Source organism: Oratosquilla oratoria, chromosome 29, assembly GCF_046742065.1.
Source record: "Oratosquilla oratoria isolate Oo_2021 chromosome 29, ASM4674206v1, whole genome shotgun sequence".
Classification (NCBI taxonomy): Eukaryota; Metazoa; Arthropoda; class Malacostraca; order Stomatopoda; family Squillidae; genus Oratosquilla; species Oratosquilla oratoria.
In genome coordinates, this window is record NC_134805.1 from 2486766 (window position 1) to 2504265 (window position 17500).

The 17500-nt window shown below is 40.7% G+C and overlaps 2 protein-coding genes across 2 annotated transcripts in view; both read right to left on the reverse strand.

Annotated features, from left to right (window-relative positions):
• Positions 1-2951, reverse strand: part of LOC143040570 (uncharacterized) — a 19745-nt gene extending 16794 nt beyond the window's left edge. The window contains exon 1 of the mRNA XM_076211648.1: positions 2510-2951. Within this exon, the coding sequence (XP_076067763.1) occupies positions 2510-2951 (442 nt within the window). The remainder of the gene's footprint in view (positions 1-2509) is intronic.
• Positions 2952-11501: 8550 nt separating this feature from the next.
• Positions 11502-12776, reverse strand: LOC143040571 (uncharacterized). The gene has a single exon (XM_076211649.1). It carries the CDS (start codon positions 12774-12776, stop codon positions 11502-11504), a length of 1275 nt encoding a protein of 424 aa, XP_076067764.1.
• Positions 12777-17500: the final 4724 nt, after the last annotated feature.

Below are 17500 nucleotides of genomic sequence, written 5' to 3' on the forward strand. Positions count from 1 at the left end.
ACCAAATTTGGAGACAATAGATTTCAGTCTATGGTCTATATCATTTGTATGAATAAAAAAGCCTAAGAACGGAACATTGATCACATTTTTCCATCTAGAAGTTCTATAATTTAGAACAACTCTGTTTACAATCGTTTAACCAATTACTATTCCAACTTAACTGATTACCACGAATTCCGTGTGAAGCTAATTTATCAAGTAGTCTTTCGTGCGGGACGGTATCAAAAGACTTTGCAAGGTCCAGACATATAAAATCTGCATTGTTTCCTTTGTCATAATTTGAGATGACTGTTGTAGAACTCGAGTAGATTAGTTACGAAAGAACGTTTTCGTCTGAATCCATACTGGCTATCGTTTATTAAACAGTTACTTTCAAAATGGTATTCAATAGCATCTCTGATGATAGTTTCTTTCATTTTTCTTACGATTGAGATAAAGCTTATAGGCCTGTAGTTCATTGGCTCTTTTTATCGCCTTTTTTGAATAGAGGGGTAACGTTAGCTAACTTATCTCGGGACATCTTCGGATATTATTTTTTTCATTATTATTATTTCTAATAGGACAACAATCACGTTTACCATTTCGTTCAAAATTCTTGGATGCCAACCGCCAGACCCTGGTGTTTTAATCTTTGAGTTTTTCTATACACCATTTAATTTTTTCTTTGATTACATTTACAGTAGTGAATGACTTTCCCCTAGATTTATCACAGGCTTAAGTTAGGACTTCAAATAGGTGTCTTGTTCACGAATACTGAGCCAAAATCGTTGTTTGAAATATCACATGTTTCTTCATTCGAACATTCAAGTTGACCGTGAGCAGATAACTGGGTCAATATGATTCCTAATAGTATCTTTATTTCTAATGTAACCATAGAATTATTTGGGATTCTCTTTGGATTTATCAGCGATATATCCATGACGTGTTGTTGCTTTCTTTTTTTATCGTTTTTTTTTTTTTTTTTTTAATCACTCTGAATCATCACTAAACTTTGATAGCCGTTAGGTTACCATAACACTTCTATTTCTTATAAGCCTGTCTCTTTTTAGCAATGCTTTTATTAGTTTCTTTGTCAATTCCTTTTAGGCGAGCATGATTTAGTTGGTTTCTGTCCTTAATGAGATGTAAGTACGAATCATCTTAGTAAGCGTATATTGAGATATTTCCCGCATCTGATCTACAGGACTTTTGCTAACTACTATTATCTCGGGACATCTTCGGATATTATTTTTTACTATTATTTCTAATAGGACAACAATCACGTTTACCATTTCGCTCAAGACTCTTGGATGCCAACCGCCAGGTCCTAGTTTTTTATTATCTATGAGTTTTTTCTATACACCATTTCATTATTTCTTTTATTATTGTAGGTTCTCCTTAGAGTACGCAGGGATTATTTTTTTTTTTTTTGAGTTGACGCTAGTTGCAGTTCATTCTAAAAAGAATGCTTTTATTGTAAAAGATTTGTACAAACTACAAATATACATAAATACCAACCAATAACAAGAAATATACATAAATACCAACCAATAACAACAAATATACATAAATACCAACCAATAACAACAAATATACATAAATACCAACCAATACGTTGAGTCGTAACTCCCACATCACATATCTAACATCAAGTATATAATCATATCACGAAATTCGTATAGAAATAATATCACATACTAAACCAATATTGACTGACAGAGTCGTGCGTTTCCTTTGGTCCCTGCGTCCGTTGGCTTATTTGGCATGACTATGGTCAAGTGATGATTTGGCGATACAATACGTAACTTGTCCCTCCCTCTAACTGTGTATAACCCACTATTCGGCGACTCTTTGACCAATGCCAGTTAGAGAGAAGACGACCTTATCATTGCCGCCAACACACACACTCTACTCTTTCCCCCCCACACACTCGCCCAGGTCGATGCCGGGGACGGGGGGAAGTGGTACAACTGATCGCACTGTGACCTTTTGACGGACGTACAACTCACAAATTATTTTCTCCACTTCTGATCTTTCACAAGAAAAGTAATAGTATGATTTTACGTCCATAGATGTAACACTCTTCCACCTTGAATCTTACGATTAAAAAAGAAATTATGACAGGTAATATGAAACATTTACATAGAACCTTCAAGGGATACAAGTTTTGTAATGGGTAGGGTGAGTTCACTGAATTGAGTTTTCAAACGGGCACTACGGACCAATCCATCCTTGCTCACCCGCACTTCTTGGATCCTCCCCAGCGGCCAAGAACCACGGGGCGAGTTTTCATTCATAACAAGCACCAAATCCCCGACTGAAAGATTCGGGCCTTCCGAACTCCATTTCTGCCTTCGTTGCAATTCCACTAGGTATTCACTCACCCACCTTTTCCAGAATTGTTTAGTTAGATGTTGCACGTGACACCAATGTTTGCGGTAAGGACCGGCGTCGTGAAAAACTCCCCAAGATAGTGGGGAGTTTCATTGGAGGAGTAACAGATGATTGGGAATCACCGGACTCTCATCACTTGCATCATCACTGCATTTGGTGAGGGGCCGACTGTTGACTATACTTTCCGCTTCGTAGAAGAGGGTTTGCAAAACATCATCAATCATCATGGGGCTTTTGATGACCAAAACGAACAGTATTTTGCGTAAAGACCTTATCTTGCGTTTCCAGACGCCTCCGAGGTGTGACGCGGAAGACGGGTTGAACGACCACTCAACGTCACGTCGACGTGTTTCCCTTACAATCAAGGATCGGTCAAGATCTCGTACACTGCGTGCTAGTTCAGCCCTCGTTCCTACTAGGTTAGTACCATTGTCTGACCACACCTTACTAGGGTAACCTCGTCGCGCTGTGAAGCGTACAAAACCATTGATGAATGCGTCAGTTTGTAAGCTATCAAGCTTCTCAATGTGAATAGCTCTCGTAGTAAAACACGTGTACAGCCACCCGTAACGTTTCATTTCTGATCTCCCGACTTTAACATGGAAGGGTTAAAACAGGTCTACTTCTACGTACCTAAAGGCACGACCCCCTGGTTCACACCTCTCAGGAGGGAGGTCAGACATTCTTTGGTTCATGGGGGCCCCGTATAATCTCTTACAAACTATACAGTCCATTTTGACGCGCTTCACCATTTTTCTGCCCCGTATGAATTTCTTACGCACCTGACTGAGTGTCCATTCTATTCCTACATGAGAGGAATCATGGCTATCCCGTACAATTAACGTAGACAACCCGTGGTTATGAGGGAGGATCACAGGATTTATGGCTCGCTTAGTCAAGGCAACGTGCTTGAGTCTACCACCAACTACTAAGAGACCATCTATATTAATAGGAGACAGTTTATATATTGAACTGAATTTTAACACAGTTTTCCCTGCTTTAATGTTCTTCGTCCTCTTAAGGAATTGAATTAGCCTTAACCACCAACCAACAGTCTTCTTTAATCTGTAAAAGCTTGAATAATGTTCAATCAGCGTATTGATCGGGTGTTGGGCGATGCCCGACTGACACGTCTGTACGATACTCGTGGGGTGTACGTCACGCCTCACCTCGCGGTCTTCATCCTGAAGGCGCCCTACAAGATTACCTTGCCCTGGCCATGCACACTTGTAATTTGACAAGAAGGGAGGACCATTGAACCAATAAAATGGCAAATTGTCTACGAAGCATCCCCGAGATAATACGTCTGCTGGATTGTCTTCACCACTAATATGATGCCACTGATTGGCCTCTGAAACCTGTCTAATGAGTGTAACACGATTTGCTACGAAGGTCTTGAACCTTCTTGTCTCGTTCTGTATATATGCCAGATATATAGTACTGTCAGACCAGAAGTTAGAATTGAGCAAGGGGATATCCAACTCTCTTCTAACAACAGCATCTAATTTGGCTGCTTCAACGGCAGCCGAAACTTCCAATCTTGGTATAGTAATTCCTCTGATGGGAGCTACTCTGGCTTTACTGGCTAGCAGAGCTACATGCACCTTTCCATCGTGATGGATTGTCCTGATATAAGTGCAAGCACCAAAGGCAACCTCACTTGCATCACAAAAGTGATGTAATTCCGAAGTACAACCATTTAATTATAATGGTAAAAGACACCTAAGGAAGCGAAGTCTCGATATTTCATTTAGTGAAGCTATCCATCTCAACCACTTCTGACACAGAGATCTAGGAATACTTTCGTCCCAAGATATCTTAAGCCTAGTCGCCTCCTGGAACAAGATCTTGGCTGGAACAATGATTGGCAAAATTAAACCTAAAGGATCGTAAGTCGAAGCAAGTTGGCTCAGCATAACCCGTCTAGTCACATTTTGTGTTTGAACACTCTTGCTAAGCAAAAGAAAAAGTCGTTCTCGACGTCTGATTTAATCCTAAGCACTTTGCTATACATACAAAGGATTACAAAGGCGGAGCATGCCGACAGGAGACCTTTTGATCCATATCTAGGTCGGATTAAAAAAAAAAAAAAAAAAAAAAAAAAAAAAAAAATCATATTAATAATCAATTAAAACTAATAATGTAAAGATAACAAATAAAATACATAAATAAATGCATGGGTATAGTTGAATAACAAACAAAAAGGTAAATAGTAAATGATTATAAATTGACATATAACTAATAATAAATGAAAATCAGACAGACAAATGATAACAAAACAAAAACAAATAATATAAGATAAATTATAATCATTACAGCATCTTACTTAGGTATTTATCTAAATGATTCTTAAAGCTTCGAACTGAACTACATTGCACTACCTGTGCAGGAAGTTTATTCCATTCATTAACTACACGGTTGGCAAAGTTGTTTCTACCTACTTCCAAATTGAATCTATTTCCGGACAGTTTGAGACCATTGTTTCTTGTCTGATTCTCATTCAATGTGAAAATTTGGTCACTTTTGATGTTGTCAATTCCCTTTAAAATCTTAAAGACCTGTATCAAGTCACCTCTGAGTCTACGCTTTTTTAGGGAAAACAGATATATTTGACATTTTTGATGTCAATTCCTTTGCTTCCTTAGCCCTGTCTTGTTCACTGAGGCTGCCTAGCAATTCGACGTTATTAATCATGAATTTGGTTAAGTTAAAACCTCCGTGTCTGAGAACACTTCTTGTTTCTTCAAAACTTGATTGTCTCTTCGGTTGACGCTACGGACTTCGAAATATCGTCAACGTAAAATGACCGGAATAACGTGTCTTTTATTTCCTCACAAGGTTGCATGTCTTCTGCAGTCTTCCGCAATACGTTGTATCGGGTGGCTAAAGAATACTAGTTCGAATCACACAGAGTTTAATATAATTGGTTATATCACAGTCAACAAATGCGTGTGCGCACCACAAGGTTGGTTTCAATACTGACTACAATCTCTCGCTTTGCGCGGGAAAAAACATGAATCGCATATGCAATATCTTATACAAGTATTATTATACATAATGTAAACATGGTTACAATAAATAATAAAACAATGAACAATAAATTATACTATAACTTTACAAAGAGGGGGAAACACATAATTCCCCAAATAAGCAACACACCAATACAATGTACGACATCCATACTACAAACCACGCCAACACATCGCTCGGCCCGCACCACTCGGTGACCCACCGAGCAAACAAGAAAAAAAAAAACGACCGAGGCAAGGAGAATCCAAAATACACAAGGACAAACCACACACATACCACTTACGCAACAGTGGCAGACAAAAGTGTGGGAAAAATGGATACAATAGCACACCCAACACATTAGATAAACACATACATAATTGATTACATAAAAACAATACATACAAACACAAAAAGGAACATAAGACTGCCGCCAGCTAAAAAAAAAAAAAAAAAAAATACAGCAATTGCCGGACGTCCGGGACATGATACTTAATATCTAAACATGACAAAATACAATTCAAGATAGTACACTTAAGAGCTAAACAATATGTACACTTAATAACCAAGAAAAAGACACACAAAAAATGGGAAACATCACAAAGAATACATAACAATACACAATGAAAGTTTAGGTAATTACAGGACCCCTTGACCTAAGGTCATAATAATGAGGGGTAGATAAACTAGGAATAGTTCTTACAGGGGGCCCTGGAGGAGGCCGGGTAAAGGCAGGGATAGGCACTTGAGTCTTCTTGAGCCTATCAGAGTGTGAAATATCGCTAAGGCCTGTAGAGGGGTAAAAAATCTTGAACTTGTTAGGGTGTAGGCGTTCAGTCACCAAAAGGGGCCCCTCAAATTTACAATTCAACTTCGACTGGCGATCAGGCATGCTTTTGAAAACAAGATCACCAACACCGATGGTCACAGGTTTTGCACGAGCATGTTGTTGTTTCAACATGTCGGCCTTTGAAATATCCAGTTTCTCTCGTACAGAATTATAAATGGCATGCATCACATGACTCTAGAGTTTACTATAGTCATCTAAATTGTAGAGGGGACGAGCAGGGCTGTCAAGCACATCATATGGGAGCCGTTTCTCAACTCCAAGGATAACATAATGAGGCGTTTTGCCCGTGGAAACATTAATTGTGCTATTGATACAAGCACTAACATGGGGAAGCCAATCCTCCCAAGACTCATGAAAATTACTAGCAAGGTGACGTAGGATCTCTAAAATTTTCCTGTTCGTCCTCTCAACAAGGCCATTGGTCGCTGGATGATAAGCAGTCACGAACGTCTGTTTGATACCGTAACGTTCGCAAATACCAGCCAAAACCTCGTTCCTAAATTCAGTCCCATTATCACTAAGGAGCACCGAAGGAGTGGTGTATGGACACAACACATGGGAAACTAAAGCATGTGCTACAACTGGTGCAGATTTGTTACGTAAGGGAGCTAAGACTACAAAACGACTAAATTGACAAGGACATACACAGAGCCCTGCGTGCTACGAGGCAGTTGCAAAAGGTCTATAGCCACAGTCTGAAAAGGGCGAGAAGGAGTAGGGTACTCTAAGATGGGAGCAGTGCTCGTAGAACCTTTGTTCTGGGCACAAGAACTACACCGGGCTACATGAGAGGTAATGTTTAGTCGCATTTTAGGCCAATAATACTTCTTCCGCGCCATAACCAGAGTTTTGTCACGACCTGGGTGACCAGCCTGAGGGCCATCATGAGCAAGGGACAAAACAATGGGAACTAGAGACTCAGGGATCACTAGCTGTGCCACATCTTGCTCAAACACTTCCACATTACGAATGAGAACCATGTCCTGCAGGGAAAATTGGGACACAGTTACTGGTAAAGCTGGTAAGGTGGAATCATCACCAGACTCCAAAGCATAAATGACAGCAGACCAAACAGGGTCTTCACGCTGAACTTTGGCCAGATCCTGCAGGGAAAAGTTATGAATCACGGTAACAGCAGCAACAGGGATATTCCGTGAAAGTGTATCAGCAACGTGGTTCGCACGCCCGGGGATATGCTTAAGGGTTGGATTGAATTCCTCGATCGTGAGGAATCATCTGGCTAGGCGGCCTGACAGATTCTTGCCCTTAGAAAGCTGAGTGACAGCAGTGTGGTCCGTGTAGACTGTAATAGGATATCCAAAAATGATATCACGGAAGTGCTTTAAAGCCCACGCCACTGCCAGGGCCTCTATATGGGTAACAGAGTAATGGGACTCAGGCTTATTAAGACTGCGAATAGCATATGCAATAACATGAGCTCTACATCCATCTACTTGTTACATGAGTACAGCTCCAATACCTGTACCAGAAGCATCTGTACAAATGGTAAAGGGGATACTATAATCAGGGAAGGCCAACACAGGTGCTTCAGTATGAGCAAGCTTCAAGGAATCAAAACTTGTCTGATGAACATCACGCCACTGGAAAGAAGAGTCCTTCTTGAGAAGGCGAGTGAGAGGGGAAGCAATTGAAGCAAAGTCTTTAATGAATGCAAGATAGTATCCTGCAAGTCCAAGGAAGGAACGTACATTTTCAACTGACTTTGGTATGGGGAAGTCCTTGACTGCCTTGATCTTTTCACCTGTGGTATGGATACCATGTTTGTCTACAACATAACATAGGACCTGGATACTAGCCTTGAAAAAGGAACACTTGGGTAAGTTGAGTTTCAGCCCAGCTTTAGCAAAACGTTGCAAGACCATGGACAACTCAGAAAAGTGGCTTTCCACATCTCTGGAAACTAGAATCAAATCATCCAGGTAAACAAAAAGTCCATCCCCAATTAAGCCATGAAAAATGGAGTTGACTAAACGCTGGCAAGTCAAAGGAGCATTCCGCAAACCCATGGGGCAACGAAGCCATTCATAGTGCCCACTGGGAGTCGAGTAGGCCGTGATTTTACGAGACTTCTCCTCCATGGGTATCTGCCAAAAACTTGCCTTTAAATCTAAGGTGGTGAACACCGTATTACCAATGCTAATGGACTGAAGAAGTTTGCTTGAGATAGGCAGAGGATAATGGTCTGGAAGAGTGACCTCATTGACTTTCCTGTAATCAACAACAGGACGAAAAGATCCATCTTTCTTAGGCACCAGGAGAAGAGGCGAGTTCCACTCGGAGTGGGACTCCTGTACAACACCTTCACTCAACAAATCGTCAACCAAGGACTGGGCTATAAGCCGACGAGAGTGAGGTAGCCTGTAGGAGGGGACGTAAACAGGACGAGTGCCTGGCTGAAGATCAATTCTGTGAACCACACGGTCCGTAACCCCTAACAGATTACCTGGTAAAGCCACAGCCTGACGGTGGGTAACTAACAGTTCAAGGAGACGAGGCGTCTCTTCAGGAAAATCAATCTCGCCTACAAATGTGGCAAGCTCAGAAGCTAAGTGAGCAGGGTCGCGTGTTGGAGGAGACTGTAGTACAGAAGCTGCTATAATAGGCGAATCCTGGAAAGCAGCATCGTGTACCACCTCAAAGGAGCCTAAGTGACTGCCAGGAGAGAGAGGAATAGGAGCACCCGTGACATTGGTTACCATCGCCTTGGTAACATGATCCTCGCGAATAGTGGAGAGAGTTCCTTCTAGGGCAAGCCGACGAATACGAATAGAATCAGGTAAAGAGAGAACGTCAGACCCTATCGGGGCACCTGAGACGCGCACCGGAACTCGAACAGAACTTGAAGGTTTAATAAGATGCTCTCAAATAACAACAGCAGCACAATGAGCAACAGGATTAGAGTGCTTAGAAATTGGGACAGGCACATGTGCGGACTGATCAAGCACAGGAGAATCACAAACAGAAACTGGTCTATCCGATGCAGAGATATCAAAATTGCAGAAAGTCACTACACGGCGACTAGGAGAAATATCTATGCTATGAGCTGTAAGAGCATCAATACCCAAGAGACAATCACACTTAAGGGCAATGCCAGAGACAACAACAAAAGTGACATTGAAGACTGTAGCATGCGAGGGAAACTGTAAGGGAAGACAAACAGATCCAAGAACAAGCAAGGGAGAACCTTGCACAGAATGCAAATTACTACAAAAGGGAGATAAAGGGAGATTATACAATTCCCGTAGAGCAAAATAAGCCTTTCTACTTAATAGACTATATTCTGCACCAGTATCTACAGTGACAGAAAGAGGCGTATCCCTAGTAAGAAATTGAAAAGTAAGTAATTGAGAAGACTCAACAGCCACAAAGGGAATTATTTGAGACCAAACATTGCTGGTCAACTCTTTGGGTTGGGAAACACGCGCTGGTGAAAATGGGATTGACGAGGCTGGTGAGAAATCTCATCCCTAAGTTTCAAAACCTTGAAACATTGATCAGTCGAGTGTTTACAATGACCATGGATATGGCAATAACTGAGTCTACCTTGAGGTTCTACTCTAGAAAGGTCATGCGACAGATTAGAAGAAACAGTAGGTACACTCCTGTGAACAGGGGACAGTCTTGACTTGTGTACCTGGCGCCTACGGCGGTAACAGAAGTCGCTCGAATGACCAGACCTGTTACAAAAGGTACATAACAGGGGAGGGGGGTAACTGTATATTGAGGGGAACTATGAGTAGAAACTGTAGACTGGGAGGACTGAGGAGAACAAGGGACATGGCCATGTTGATGAGCATTGCTAATTGCGAAAAAAAAAACGTGCATCGCATTTGCAATATCTTATACAAGTATTATTATACATAATGTAAATATGGTTACAATAAATAATAAAACAATGAACAATAAATTATACTATAACTTTACAAAGAGGGGGAAACACATAATTCCCCAAATAAGCAACACACCAATACAATGTACGACATCCATACAAACCACACCAACACAGCGTAGGTGCTACTACTAGCGCACCATATTCCGCCAAAGGGGTGTGAGATCATTATTAACTATTTTACTTCATCACTAACATACCATAGAAAACTTAAAGCGTCTCTATCGCTAATGAGAAATTAGACATTGTGATACATGGCCTCAATGTCGGCCGTGATGGCGTAATGATGTTGGCAAAAGCGGAGTAACACGTGAATCAACTTATTATTCAGATCTTGGCCCTGTAGGCACTGACTGTTCAGACTGACTCCTTTCTTTTGAGCAGCACAGTCGAATACGACTCTCACCTTACCTGGTTTGGTTTCACTCAAAACAGCATGATGCGGGAAGTACCACACTTTACCATCATCTCTCTTTAAATCAACATCGGGAACATACTCTACATACCCCTTCTTCAACAAATCTGAAATAAACTCAGAGTATACATTCAATATTTCGGATTTCACCAACCTTTGGTTCAAACTCCTTAATCGCCTCTCGGCAACGTCACGATTATTGGGCAAGTTTGGTTCACCTCGCCAAGGTATCGGCAGTACATAATGCCCATCTTCGTGTCGTGTCTCTTATTCCCAAAGGTTGATAACCTTCTGGTCGTTCTGAGATGGCGCCCTATCTTCACATTCATATTCCATCATCCACAAGCGTTCAACATCCACTTCGATTGAGCTCGCAAAGCATGAGCCGACAATACGAAACTTACCTGCACTAATTGGGCCATTTACCGACCATCCAAAGTAAGTCCTCGTAGCATAAGGTTGGTGCTTATTTCCACCTAAACCCCCTCTGACCTCCAGTGGTTTTAGGAGCCAAGCTTTGTTCATGCCGATCAAAATGTCTGGCTCAGATACTTGACTACTGTTCAATGGTATGCCCTTTAAGTAGGGGAATTTATCAAACTCAATTTTGACAGGTGGTTGCCTAACAGGCACTCTTGGAACGACCATGACATTTGTAACACTGGCCTCTCGTCTACCATCTGGTGACGTAAGGCTAAGGGATACTACCTTTGATTGAGTTTCCCTGGTCCCCCTGAAGTACTCATGGTGTACTCCTTAAGGTCTCCTTTCAAACCCAACTCGTGGGCCACCCTTTCCGTGACGAAAGTAGTGTCTGATTCACTATCTAACAACGCCGTGACTTTAAGTTTATTATCTACAATAACTGGTAAAATGGGTAGATAAATCTTCGATCGAACATTATTGACATAACCATTCATAACCACACTTGATTCTTGAAACTCTCAATTTTCAACTACGGCCCTAATACTCTGAGAGTCCTTTGCCGGAATGTGGATGAATTTCGTATGCTTTAGACTACATCCAAGAACGGAACAAATGGATTGTTTGATGCATTTGCTGGCCCCGTGCCCACCTAGCAAGCAATTAAAGCACAGCTTGTGTCTTTTTACGATTTCCAAACGACCTTCAGGTTTTATGCCTTTAAATTTCTCACAGTTGAACAGTCTGTGTCCTTCCCCGCACACTACACATGTGCTACCAGCACGTCCTAACTTGACGGGGTATTTAGACTCAGATTCTGCTACATTACAACTTGTGCTCTTCACATTTTGACCCTTTCCTATGGATAACAACCCATAAACCGAATCACATGCCTCATCTGCCATGACATTAATGAACTCAGCGAATTGACTGAGAAATGGGTATGTATCGGTTTCCCGTTTGTGACTCAAGGCCTTCTGCTTCCATTTGTTACGAATGAATCCCTGAAACCTTTGTAAAATATCTAGAATACATTGTTGAGTGTTAAACCTTTCATACAATTCTAATTTTCCAAAAGTGACCATTGCCATTGTCATATCATCCCCCAATTGCCTCAACTCTTGAGGCTTAGACACCATTTTACCATTTTTCAAATAATTAATAATCTGTTGAGATGCAAGGTGAGAATTACCGAACCTGCATTTTAATATGGCGCGTGCTTGCACGTAACCGGCGCTATTTCCAATTAGTGCACAATTTTTTATAGCAGCTTTCGCCAACCCCTTGGTGTATTGTAATAGACGGGTCAATTTGACCTGAGGGTCACTCACTCTACTGTCTATGAGTTCGCTGAATACTGTAATAAACAACTTGTACTCAAGATGGTCCCCTTTAAACACGTCCAACTCAACTTTGGGTATATTCAAGATCCCGACTAGTTCGGCCGGTGAGATATCTGACTGTTCACTTTCACTGTCCACGCGGGGCTTCGCACACGGAGTTTCAGTTTGAGTCCTTACCTTAATGAACGCTCGAGCATTCGTTACCACCCTGATGTACTCCTCCTCCGTTTCCTTGTACCATGCTTCACTGGACCCTAATTCATCTTTATCGTCGCCCAATAACGCTTGGTAAGCGTCGTGTGACGATTCGAATTTCGTGAACAATGCACGGACATGGTCCAGTTTGTCCGCGATGCCGGCTACATTTTCATCAGCGATTAGCCGGCACAAGGTTCCCAGGTGACGTGTGACCGCTGCCTTCCTCTGTCGTCTCACCACCTTAGCTTGCTCCATGACGGTGACCTGAGTCTAATGACTGTAGGTTCTCCATAGGATACGAAGGGATTAAAACGAAGTTCTGAGTTGACGCTTGTTGTAGGTCATTCTAAAAAGAATGCTTTTATTGTAATAGATTTGTACAAACTACAAATATACATAAATATCAACCAATAACAACAAATATATATAGATACCAACCAATACGTTGAGTCGTAACTCCCACATCACATATTTGACATCAAGTATATAATCATATTCACGAAATTCATATAGAACTAACATCACCTACTAAACCAATATTGACTTACAGACTCGTGCGTCTCCTTTGGTCCCTGCGTCCGTTGACTTATTTGGCATGACTATGGTCAAGTGATGATTTGGCGATACAATACGTAACTTGTCCCTCCCTCTAACTGCGTATAACCCACTATTGGGCGACTCTGACCAATGCCAGTTAGAGAGAAGACGACCTTATCATTGCCGCCAACACACACACTCTACTATTTCCCCCCCATACACACTCGCCCAGGTCGATGCCGGGGACGGGGGGAAGTGGTACAACTGATCGTTCTGTGACCTTTTGACGGACGTATAACTCACAAATTATTTTCTCCACTTCTGATCTTTCACAAGAAAAGTAATAATATGATTTTACGTCCATGGACGTATCAGTTATATTTATAGCAAGAGTGAAGAATGGGTGGAGAAAGAGGAAAGGGGTAGAAGGTAGGGAGGTACTTAGAGTGAACTGCTTAAATGAGAAAGAAAAGGAGAATGAGTATAAGAAGAATCTGAGAGAGGAGTAGGTGGGAGTGAAGGACAGAGAAGAACTAGGAGTGGAGGAGGAATGGGGATGGTTTAAGAAGGGAGTCATAAGGTATGTAAAGATGGTGTGTGGAACAAGGAGGGCGGGAGGAAATAGAAGGAAGGGTTGTGAGTGGTGGGATGAGGAAGCAAAGAAAGGTGTAGAAGAGGAGAAGCAGGCATTCATAGATTGGCTACAAATTAGGACGAGGGAATCATATGAGAGGTACAAAGTAAAGAGAAGAGAAGTTATGCATAAGATAAAGGAAGCAAAGAGGAGAGCAGATGTAGAATGAGGTAAGAGTATGACAAAAAAAATTGAAATAATAAAAAGATGTTTTTAAAGAAATTAAAAGACAAAGAGGAGGCGAATCAAGTAGAGAAGAAAAGGTAAAAGGTGCAGATGGAGAAATGATAATGGAGGAGAAAGCAGTGAGTGGAAGGTGGGCAGAGTATTTTAGGGAGTTGCTAAATGCGAAGGAGGATAGGGAGGGAAGCGTTAAGAAAATGAGAATGATGAGTGAGGACAATGGAGGAGAAATAGGGAAAGATGAAGTGAAAGCAGCTGTTAAGATGATGAGAGCAGGTAAGGCACATGGGTTGGATGGATGCCATGCAGAATGTCTGCAGAAAGGAGGTACAGTTATGGTGCACTGGCTAGTGAGGATATTTAATGTTTGTTTAAGAGAGGGTAGAGTGCCGGAGGACTGGAGGAGTGCCTGTATAGTTCCTCTTTACAAGGGAAAGGGGGACAAGTGTGAGTGTAATAGTTTCAGATAAATCAGCTACTTGAGTGTAGTTGGGAAAGTTTATGGGAGGGTCTTCATTGAGAGGATTAGGAGAGGAACAGAGGGAGTAATTGGTTAGGAACAGTGTGGGTTTAGAATAGGTAGGGGTTGTGTAGATCAGATTTTTGTGGTAAGAAAGATATATGAGAAAGCTATAGGAAAAGTTAAGGATGCTTTTTAGGTTTTTATGGATCTGGAAAAGGCTTACGACAGAGTAGACAGGAAGACACAGTGGGAGGTACTACAGATATATGGGATAGGAGGATAGCTGTTAAGAGCAGTCAAGAGTTTTTACGAGAGTAGTAGAGCTTGTGTTACGATTAGAAATGGAAAGAGTGAATGGTTTGAGGTAAAGGTGGGACTTCGTCAGGGATATGTTATCTCGCCCTGGCTGTTCAATCTATATATGGATGGGGTGGTGCGAGAGGTGAATGCAAGAGTAGTGGGTCAGGGGTTGGAGATGGTTAAAGAAAATTGAGAAAAGTGGGAGGTGAGCCAGCTATTGTTTGCTGACGACACTGCGCTTGTAGCAGGATAAGAGGAGGGATTGAGGAAGTTGGTGACAGAGTTTGAGAAGGTGTGTGAAAGAAGGAAGGTGAAGATAAATGTGGGCAAAAGTAAGGTGATGAAATGTACAAGGGGAAAGAGTGACAGCAGGTTGGAAGTGAGCATTAAGGGTGAGAGACTGGAAGAAGTGGATAGTTTTAGATACTTGGGTGTGAATGTGGCAGGAAAGGGAGGAGTGGGGGTGGAGGTAGAATGTAGATTGAGAGAAGCCAGTAAATGCCTTGGTGCATTAAAAAGTGTAATGAGAAATAGACATTTGGGAATGGATGCTAAGAGAACGTTATATGAAGGAGTGATTGTGCCAATAGCACTGTACGGGGCAGAAACATGGAACATAAGAGAGGAAGAGAGAAGGAGTTTGAATGTGCATAAGAGGAAATGTCTGAGAAGTATGATAGGGGTTACTAGGCTAGATAGAGTGAGGAATGAGGAGGTGAGGAGGAGAACAGGGGTGGAAAGGGAGTTGGGAGATAGGGTGGATGAAAGAGTATTAGGATGGTTTGGAGACATAGAAAGAATGAGTGAAGAAAGATTAGTACAAGAGGTGTGGAAGGCAGAGATGGAAGGAGTAAATGCGAGGGGGCGTCCTAGGGTGAGATGGATGGATGGGGCGAAAGGGGCATTCCAAAGAGAGGAATGTCTGTTGAGGAAGGACGAGAGAGGACAGAAGATAGGGGTGAATGGAGAAGGGTTGTGTATGGATGATACTGTGATGCATGAGGGGAGTGGGTGGAGGATGGGGGAGGGGGAGGAAGTATGTACATCTATCTATCCATCTATCTATCTGTCTATCTATATCTATATCTATCTATCTATCTATCTATCTATATACAGTATATATATATATTTATATATGTATATATATATATATATATATATATATATATATATATATATATATATATGTATTAAGGATTATAAAGCCGGAGGATGCCGAGAGGAGACCTTTTGGTCCATATTTAGGTCGGATGCGAAAAAAATCATAATAATAATAAAAAATTAATAAACAAAAACTATAATAGTGTAAATAACAAATAAAATTCATAAATAAATGCATTGCTATAATTAAATACTAAACAGGTAAAAAGTAAATAACAATGAACTGACACATGTCTAATAATAAATGAGAATCAAACAGACAAATGATAACAAAACAAAAACAAATAATATAAAATAAATTATAATCATTACAGCATCTTGCTTAGGTGTTTATCTAAATGATTCTTAAAGCTTCGAACTGAAGTACATTGCACTACCTGCGCAGGAAGTTTATTCCATTCATTAACTACACAGTTGGCGAAGTTGTTTCTACCCACTTCCAAATTGAATCTATTTCCGGAAAGTTTGAGACCATTGTTTCTTGTCTGATTGTCATTCGATGTGAAAATTTGGTCACTTTTGATGTTGCCAACTCCCTTTAGAATTTTAAAGACCTGTATCAAGTCACCTCTGAGTCTATGCTTTTTTAGGGAAAACAGATTCAAATGTTTTAGTCGATTTTCGTATGATATGTTTTTCATATTTGGAATCAGTTTTGTGGCTCGCCGTTGTTCTTTTTCCAATCTGTCAATGTCTTTAATGAGATTCGGTGACCATACGGAAACAGCATATTCTAAATGTGGACGAACTAACAATTTGTATAGCTTGTTAATGGGTGATGGACTTTTGAAGTGAAGAGATCGCGCAATCCAGTTCTAGAATCTTATTTACTTTCTCAGAGGCTGAAATACACTGCTTGGATGATTTGAGATCGTTACTGATAATTACGCCGAGATCTTTTTCAATATTCACTTTTGTTAACGAATTTCCAAATAACTTGTATTCGTACTTACTGTTATTTTTACTTATGTGTATTACCTTGCATTTACTTGTGTTAGATTTCATTAGCCACTTTTCAGACCATTGCTGTAATATATCTAAATCTTCTTGAATATCTAATTGGTTTAAGTGATCATTTGCCATTCCGCACAGTTTTGTATCATCAGCAAATTTGGAAACAGTAGATTTTAGTCCATGGTCTATATCACTTATATATACTATGAATAGAAGTGGCCCAAGAACGGAACCCTGAGGAAATCCACTTGTAACATTTTTCCATGTAGAAGTTTTTCCATTTAACACAACTCTCTGTTTTCGATCATTCAACCAATTACTAGTCCAACTTAATAGGCTACCACTTATTCCGTGCGAAGCTAATTTAGTAAGTAGTCTTTCGTGTGGGACGGTATCAAAAGCTTTTGCAAAGTCTAGATATATTAAATCTATATTGTTTTTGTCATAATTCGAGGTAACTGTGTTGTAGAATTTGAATTAGTCACTCAAGAACGTTTCCGTCTGAAACCATGCTGGCTATCATTTATCAAACGTTTACTTTCTAAATGATGTTCGATAGCATCTCTGATGATAGTTTCCATTATTTTTCCTACGATTTAAATCAAACTTATAGGCCTATAGTTATTAGGTTTCTTTTTGTCACCTTTTTCTTGGGACATCTCCGGATATGATGGATTTCTTGAAAATAATTTCAAATGGAACAACAATCTCATTTTTCATTTCTTGTAGGATTCTTGGATGCCAACC

Coding starts and splice junctions, on each gene's coding strand:
- LOC143040571 (XM_076211649.1), bottom strand. CDS start 12,776: ATGGAGCAAGCTAAGGTGGTGAGACGACAGAGGAAGGCAGCGGTCACA.